General features: G+C 37.4%; 1 protein-coding gene across 1 annotated transcript; it reads left to right on the top strand.

Moving 5' to 3' along the window:
• Nucleotides 1-977: 977 nt before the first annotated feature.
• On the top strand, nt 978-8392 carry LOC149164701 (Polymerase/histidinol phosphatase-like protein). Its single transcript, XM_089432156.1, has 5 exons — nt 978-1661; nt 6059-6183; nt 6941-7255; nt 7379-7548; nt 7813-8392. The coding sequence occupies exons 1-5, from the start codon at nt 1407-1409 to the stop codon at nt 8232-8234; spliced, it is 1287 nt and encodes a 428-aa protein (XP_089288282.1). The 5' UTR covers nt 978-1406; the 3' UTR covers nt 8235-8392.
• The last annotated feature ends 232 nt before the right edge of the window (nt 8393-8624 follow it).

Raw genomic sequence — 8624 nt, 5'->3', positions numbered from 1 at the left:
TGAAACCTGTATGAGCATAGCCAGGGTCAATGGCACAAAATATGGTTAATGTTGTTGCAGAGAGGGCATCAAAATTGCCATATTTCCCACAGGGATGGAGGGTACATGCAATGATTTGGTGGGTGCGACAAGCTCCAAATTTTGACCCCCTCCAAGGGGTCCATTGAATAATATACCTCAACATCCAACATATCAATGAGAAAAAACAAGACCAAGAGGATGTATGGGGGACCATAGCTATAGCAAAAACCACGAGGGAAAGGGCAACGTTTTAGCCTATAACCACAAACCCTAGGTTGTGGAGACAAACCTTGTAAAACTCTAATCCATCTCCTTGAGAGTCAAATATCCCAACCTTGGAAAATAGTTATATATGTCTGTGTGTTTTATGTTTAAATTGAATTTTCATACTAAATTGAAACATCATCACTTTATCTTAGTTTTCTTTTAGTAAGGAAAAAGTTATTTATATTTTAATTAGGTTTTTAAATTTGTAAAATAATTTTATATAAATCTGTCTCAAGAAAAAAATTTAAAACCATTTTTGCTTGGTTAAATCATCTTCCTTAAATATAAAAAAACATATTAATAACTCAGAATCCAAAAATATCTCACAAAAATAGAAACCCGCCCCTATTCTGAGTGATATGACTTTTCAGGAATAAAAATGATAAATCAATACACATTTGTAAATACTACCCCAGAATAATTAATCTTACAAATAATTTAACATCTATTAATCTTACAAATAATTTATTTCCACCCTCTTAAAAAAAACAAAGAAAGGAAGAGGAAATGACTTTGGTTTTACTGCCAAGTACAATGTGAAGTTGTCCAAAATACAGTGCAAAAAGGTAATAGAGAAAAGGTTGCTCCCTGCCGTCCACTACTCAGAACGGCCTAGTATCTCATGGTTGAAAAAAATAAAAATAATTATAATTTACATGTAGAAAACACCACAAGGGGCCGGGGCTATTCAGATACGTACAAGGTGATGAGTCCTTCAAAGCCATTTTTGCCTCTGACGCAGGTAGGCTTTCCACAGACCGACCCATATAAATCTGAATACATCTTTATTAGTCCTTGCCTGCCTTCAGCAGGGACTACAAATCTGGATACTTATTCTATCTTTAATTTGGGATCCAGCACAGTTTCCGATGCTTAAAGCTCAATCTAGGCCTGGAGTCCTTGACCTTTCCATCTGGGCAGCTTCACTTTGAACAAAATTGGGGCTGCAACACGTTAAAAAGGAATTTCAACAGATAACACGCTGGGTAATGTGGTACCCACAAACACATTTCAAACAATAATACTCGCCCTGCTTTCAGATGTAACCCTGTCTCATGCTCATCCTCCTCAACTACACGATAACAACAATATCTAGGTTTGCCTGTGACTAATAATAAATGGGTAACGGGAAGAAGAAGAGTAGTAAGAAGAAGAAGAAGAGGGCGGGACAACATTCCATGGCAACCAGATACATCCAGGAATGGTTTTACCTGGGCTCTGCATCACCTTCGGAAGTGGTCATCAATGAGGATTTGCCCAAAAGCCTGAGATGCCAAGAGCGTCCTGTTATCTTTGAGTTGCATTCACACAGCACTTGTAGTGATGGGTTCCTCTCTCCTTCGGCTGTCGTGGACAGAGCCTACAGGAATGGGGTGAGTTCTCATGGCACCCAAGTTGGTTCTGATCAGAAAATGGTGAGATTGTAATATAAGCATGTATTGAGATTCTTTGGGTCCCATTTGGGAATGTCTTATTTTGGGTTTCTGATGTACCCAATTCATGCTGGCTTAGTATTGTTATTACAATATAAAAATCTGCTGGCAATGATTTTGTGCATTTTTATTTTTTTTTGGGGGTGTTTCCATTTTTACCACAGAATCCACCGTCTGTTTGTTTTAAATATATATGTATGGGGGACAAACTGGATCGAATTTGCCTACCTTTTTATTAGCTTTGCATATTCCCACGTTTGGCATTACATAATGGATTTAAAATGTGAACCTATGTGATCTCAGTTGATGATGGTCTGCATCTAGGAGGTTTGCTAAATGAAATATAATAACCTACCGTGATCTTAATATGTGAGTATGATGAATAGGGAAACCTAGACCTTGTTTTGTATAGGCATTCAAAAGATTAGTTGGCATGCCAATGGTTCACTGGTGATGTTGATGTTGATAAAGTATTAAGTTTTCCACTAGGGTTTCATTCTTGCTGTCTTTTGATACTCCTGAATGGCATGCCAAAAAGAGATGAGACTGGGTGCAAGCCCACAACTGCTGGAATAGATTCCTCTCAGATCTGGCACCAAAGCAGAATGAAACAAATACATCCAGTGACCTCAGGATGTTTTTGTAGCAACTTATGAACAGAAAGAGGGTTAGCTCACAGAGGCTGCATAATGATAAGTAAAAAGAACTTCCAACCAAGATCCATCTTGATGTGATGAACTGAAAGAATAAGGATTCCCAGCATTTTTTTTTGGGTTAAGAGAATGCTTTTTAAAAATCCGTGGGGATGTTTGTCAACTCTGCATGATCGTGGTAAAGCCCACTTTAATGTGGGGGCCTTTAAGCTCAGGAAACCCGTACACATGATCAGGTTTTATACCTGCTGTGGTTTGAAACTGGGTCTCAGTTGAGTGTCTTTGTACCTCTCTTATTGATTTAGTGTCTAAAGACCCTCGATCTCCCTCAGTTGAGTGCCTTTGTTCCTAGCGCATTGGCCGAGTATTAAAAACCCTCAATCACCCTCGAGCGTCTTCAAAGGGCTCAGGGACTTCGTTTCAATGCCTCTTTTGTATGCCCATCGCTATTCCGAAAGTTCCTTTCCAAGCCCGTGGAAATGAAGATGAAAATTGGATCAACTCACATGACCAACTTTTTCAAAAGCAATGTTGCAAACATTGGCATCGAGATAAAATTGGCAAGGGGTTCAGAAGACCAAAATATGGGGTCAGCAAACATGGGCAGAATTAAGATACAACCAAAATATCAGTAAAAATCAGCAAACATCAGCTAAAGCCAAAAAAATTGGGATTTCATAAATTTATCACGATAACATTGGGATTTTTGCAACACTGTTCAAAAGAGATTACTTTCTTTGCCACAAGATATCAGTCATAAGATTCATGGCAATGCCATCTCAACCACTAGACCACAGGCCAATGGACAGATCAAGGATTCCCATTGGGATGATACCAACTTTTCTGTTTCATGAATAGTGTCCCTTTTGAAATGCTATGCAATTGGTCTGCATATATGTGCATGATGCACAGAAAAGGACAAGTCATTGGTTCAGACCAAGGCAAATGAGAGTACAGAGTATATTATTACAGTTACATATTTCCTAAGTGCACAGGAATTTATAAATGATGCATAGAAAAAGACAAGTGTTTGGTCCAAGGCAGATGAGGGTACAGAGTATATTATAGTTATATATATTTTTAAACAAGTACATCTTATATTTCCTAAGTGCACAGGAAGAAATAGATCATAAATTCGTACTTTTCTCACCAAAGTAAAGGCATGGATATTTCCCCTCCCTAAATAAGCAAGAAGCGAGAACATGTCCATTATTTGCTTTGGCCCCACCTTGAATAGAATTGATGTCTTTTCTGAAGATTCTTATCCTAGCAGCAAACTGAAGTGCTAAATCAGATTTAAACTCAGGAACTTTCCCCAGGTGAAGCAATGTGTCTTCTCAGTTGAAACTAAAAGTAGCTGGGTAATATTTTTTCTGTTAAAAAGAGATATTTTTTGCCAATGTTGAAGTATTGATATGGTTCACCTCACTCATTAGAGAAATTTTGTGGTAAAAAATGGTCCTCAAAACAAAAATGCACAACAAAAATCAACTTTACAAGAACCAATAGGATTCAATAGGATGATGTCAACCATGGGGGATGATTCACCATTTTTGGAGTAAAAGGGTAAAAATATATATTTTTTTCCAACTTATCTCCCTATGCTTTTACTTAAATTTCGAGTGGGAGCACTAGTTGGATACGGAATTTAATTTTGCATCCAAGGAGTACCTGTGTTGCACACTTTCAATGGACCCTACTACATTTTTCGTGTATTTTCATGTATTTCACATTTTTCGTGTAGTAGGGCCCATCAAAAGTGTGCAACACGGGTACTCCTTGGATGCAAAATTAAATTCCGCATTCAACGAGTGCTCCCACTTGAAATTTGAGTAAAATCATAGGGAGATAAGTTGAAAAATAGTTTTTTTTTTTTTTTTTCCTCTAGAACTTGATGGGTAATCTAATCTTCTTTTAATATTTCTACTATTATTTTATAATATTCCCTAGGAGATCCATTTTAGACCTCAAAATTTTTCTAATGGATATTTCCACATCCTCGTGATGGTTTCAGTTAATTTTTGGTTTTTCTACTTCACTTGGAATTTACCAGTACTGTGGCATAATGTCTTGCATAGTAAAGTTTTGGTCAGTAGACTTTTTTGTATGTATCCGGTTAGTGTATGGACATGGAAGACAAAAGAGATTAACTTTTACTGTTGGTTTGGTTTCCAATTTGGCAGACCACGACAAATGGATTTTGATATTATATAATATGGTATCAGTTTAATTATTAATAAAAAAAACTTATTTACCAAAAAAAATATCTATATAGTTCTTCCTTTCTACCTAATCATCCAATTTATCTAGATCATAATCTAAACGCAGGTGAAATAAGCCACAGAAATACAATAGCAGTATAAGTCATGGTCTGTGCAAAGCTACAAATAAGTCATATTGTCTGAATTAAGGCTGGTAGGTGCCATGGATTGCTTTGGCTTTAGGTTAAAGAAAAGTTAGTTTCAATACATCATGTATAGTCCTCTTTAACAAGTCAGTCAGTCGGCCCCCAATACGGGTCTAGTTGAGGTCAGTTTATCTGTGTGGTGCAGATTTTGATCTGGGATATCTATCATTATTCTCCCAAGCTCATTATTGCTCCTTGAACCTTCCAGTGTCAGGCACTTGGAGCCTTGATGCTCCTTGTACCGTATTCCAGAGCATTGCATTTCTCTTGGGTGTTGGGATAGTTGAGCTCATGTCTTATAGATTATCTTGATTTGCTTTTAGCTTTTATAGGAGTGCTCTTTGAACTCCCTCTATGTATCACCACTTGTGTACTTAACAGTCCCATTGACTTACTTTTGGTCATTTGTTACATTAATAAACTTATCTTATCGTTATGATTTGTATGGTTGTTATTTCTTTTGTAAATAGGATTTGTTATTATTTTTATGGTTGTTATTTCTTTTGTTAATAGGATTTGTTAAAGGCTAAAGCATTGTCTCGGTTTTTGCACATATTTTGCCACATATTGGTCTCTGCAAAAGTAAATCTTGGTGCTTTTGATCTTATTTCTGATCTGTTTCTTTTGGAGTACACAAATATATGCTTTGTTAGCAGTATGCTCGAGGCTGTTCGTGTCCCAGATTTTCTATGTTGATTATGTACTGAGCAGTTCCATTGACTTACTTTTGGTCATTTGTTGTTATTATTTTTGTTGTTGTTATTTCTTTTGTTAATAGGATTTATTCCAGCATTGTCTTGATTTTTGCATATATTTTTGCCATATATTGGTCTCTGCAAATGTAAGTCTTGATGTTTTTTGATCTTGATTCTTTTGGAGTACACAGATATATGCTTAGTTAGCAGTATGCTTGAGGCTGTTCGTCTCCCAGCTTTGCAATGTTGATTATGTACTAGTCCTTGTCTTCTTGATGTTCCATCTATTTTCCCACCTGGTTAATTTCTAAGATGCTAAGGGTGCTAGACAGGTGTTAAGGGCATCTGAACAGAGAAATGTGGTGTGGTTAATTTCAAAACCTATTGATCCATTAGTTCAAATTGACCTTGTTCACAGGATGCATTGGTTGTGGATTTTCATGCGGATATTGCATTGGTAGTGTCAAGGAAATAAGTTAATAACATAACTATGTTAAATGAACTTGCTAGCGAAATTTGTTTTTCTTTTAGGGAGAAGGCTTTTGAATGACTTATAAATGTAATACAGCATGCCCATAACAGGTGAAGGTGCTTGCCCTTACAGACCATGACACTATGGCAGGCATACCGGCTGCTTTGGAAGTTGCCAATAAGTATGGGATCCGATTAATTCCAGGCGTTGAAATCAGCGCAATGTTTACACCAATGTAAGACAGACTCTTTTTTTCCCTCATTATTTTCTTCTAGCAGTGTGTATTTCTTTGCTAAAACTTCAGGTTCCTTCAAGGCCTATTATTCTGAAATTGAAAAAGTGCTTTCCAGAATCCATCTATATTGATGACCACAGGGGTAGCCTGGTAGAACCTGCTATTTCGTTAGCACGCATAGCGGTAAGCTAGCCTTTATTGTCTGTCTTCTTGCAAGAGAGTACAATTTGGATCTTGCTCCGGGTCACCTGGACCATATCCCTGTGACACTGTCTTCCTACGCCACGGAGACAATGCACTACATCTCACCCGCTCAAAGGAAATTTGAAAATCATATTTGTTTTAGATTGACTGAAAACCACAATTTAAATGCTTGCGACTAATGACCAGGGCCATTCGAGCAATGGACTGTTCATATAGGGACAAAACGTAAACAGATGCAGGACTTTATTGAATGACTAAATTACGTATTCGTGATTCCCAATCATCTAGGCATCTGCATCTGTGCTTTTACTGGCAAGCTATCGTCTCTTAAATTTTTATTGTTTGTCTGGTCTATGAGGATGAAAATGGCAGAGAGAATTTGTTTTGTTTATGCAAATTACAATTTTTGATTAAATCAGTAAGTACCGGCAAGAATTTAAACTTAAGCCAGGGGCATGGAGATACATTAAATTCAAGGTATGAAGTCTGAGGCTGAGGAACATTGAGTTCAAAATGCTACTAAGTTTCATCCAAAATTTTCATTTCTTAACAGGGTTGATTCTGGAAAAGGAGAACCTGTCCACATACTAGCTTACTATGGTAGTTGTGGGCCGACAAATTTTGCAGAGCTGGAAGAACGCTTAGCCAGTATAAGAGATGGACGCTACTTAAGGGTTCAAACTATGTTACAGAAGCTTAAGGCTTTGAAAATGCCTCTTAAATCAGAGCATGTTGCACGCATAGCAGGAGATGGTGTAGCTCCAGGAAGATTGCATGTGGCTCGTGCAATGGTAGAGGCAAGATATGTAGATAGTGTAAAGCAGGCATTCAGTAAATATCTATATGATGGAGGACCTGCTTATGCCACGTATGCAACACTTAATTCATCTTAGATTTTGGTGTTATATGCGACGCTTGTCTGTCAAAATTGAACTGCATAATGTGGATCTTAGTCTTGCTAAAAGCTGGATTGAATGCCATTCTCTTGCAGGGGTGCTGAAATCCTTGCTGAAGAGGCTATACAATTGATATGCCGGACAGGAGGAGTAGCTATCTTGGCTCATCCATGGGGATTAAAGAACCCTGTTTCAGTTGTCAGAAAGCTTAAAGCAGTTGGCCTTCATGGAATCGAAGTATATAGAAGTGATGGAAAAGCAGCTGGTAAGGTCTTTGATGTGCAGATGTTTGGACTGTAAAGATTATTTATTTAGGAGCGAGCTTTGAGAATGGTCGCTGCATTTTCTTATGTCTTTGTAGTTTAAATTCGATTTAATCAAAGTTAAAACCCCTTCTCCTTTAAGTAGTTGCAGCTATGATTACTGCATCATCAGAGCAACTTTACTGTTTGGTTTGAATGTATTATGTCTCTACCTTTCTGTCATTTGTCTTGGCTATTTTCTTACTCTGGTATATCGTATGAAATAGGATTTCATGAATTAGCTGATGCTTACCAGTTATTGAAGCTTGGAGGCTCTGATTTTCATGGAAGACGTGGCCCTGATGAAACTGATTTAGGCAAAATAAATATTCCTGATTCAGCAATGCATGAATTTCTCAAGGTAGCTCAGCCTATTTGGCATGAAGCTATTAGGAATATCCTACTCAGTTTTGCAGAAGAGAGCAAGGACATTGGCTTTGATTCCTTTGACAAGTACAAATGTTTAAAAGGTGACATGCATCTCAGAAATAACGCCCTGGGTGACAAGGAAGAGATTGTAGCTTTGCATCTATCTTCTTGGTTGACCAAAGAAGAAAGGTTAACCGTTGAAGAGGAAGCCGTCAAACTAAAACTTTCATACACTGTTATTTGTGATAAGGGGAAAGAGACTTTTGTTGTTAGTAGATAGCCTCCAATGCTATTCTATGGTCATTTTATGCATGCTGCTGCATGGGTCCACATTTGATCTCCATTCACTTGTTGAAGCCCTGCATCAGGGCTAGTAAGATGTTCACTAGTTTACAAATGTCAGACATCATTTCAATACATCAATTTGTTTTGTTTTCATGGAATTCAGAGATAGATCAGTAATGTTATTTTGTCTGGAAATATTGGATTATTTTGTTCTGAGATCACCCAGTTTGAGTTGTTCATTGCAGCCACCACTTGATCCTTAACAAGCATTTGAAATTCAAAGCGTAATAAAGCTCTTTTCGTTGCTTTCCAGAAGAAGAAGATTGCTACAAGCCAATGAATATTACTGTGATTAAACTAGATGTTGCACTTGGTACCATAGGCC

Source organism: Pinus tabuliformis, chromosome 5_1, assembly GCF_031772625.1.
Source record: "Pinus tabuliformis cultivar Carrire ecotype Pingquan chromosome 5_1, CPIR1, whole genome shotgun sequence".
In the NCBI taxonomy this organism is placed as follows: Eukaryota; Viridiplantae; Streptophyta; class Pinopsida; order Pinales; family Pinaceae; genus Pinus; species Pinus tabuliformis.
Note: the sequence above shows the minus strand (reverse complement) of the source record. Positions and strands in the feature narration are given on the sequence as shown.

What these genes read in the sequence shown, in the direction of transcription:
- LOC149164701 (XM_089432156.1), top strand. Translation starts at nt 1,407, where the DNA reads ATGGGTAACGGGAAGAAGAAGAGTAGTAAGAAGAAGAAGAAGAGGGCG. An exon ending in GGAGGACCTGCTTATGCCAC is followed by an intron (nt 7,256 to 7,378) that starts GTATGCAACACT and finishes ATTCTCTTGCAG; the next exon opens with GGGTGCTGAAATCCTTGCTG. An exon ending in AAGTGATGGAAAAGCAGCTG is followed by an intron (nt 7,549 to 7,812) that starts GTAAGGTCTTTG and finishes CGTATGAAATAG; the next exon opens with GATTTCATGAATTAGCTGAT.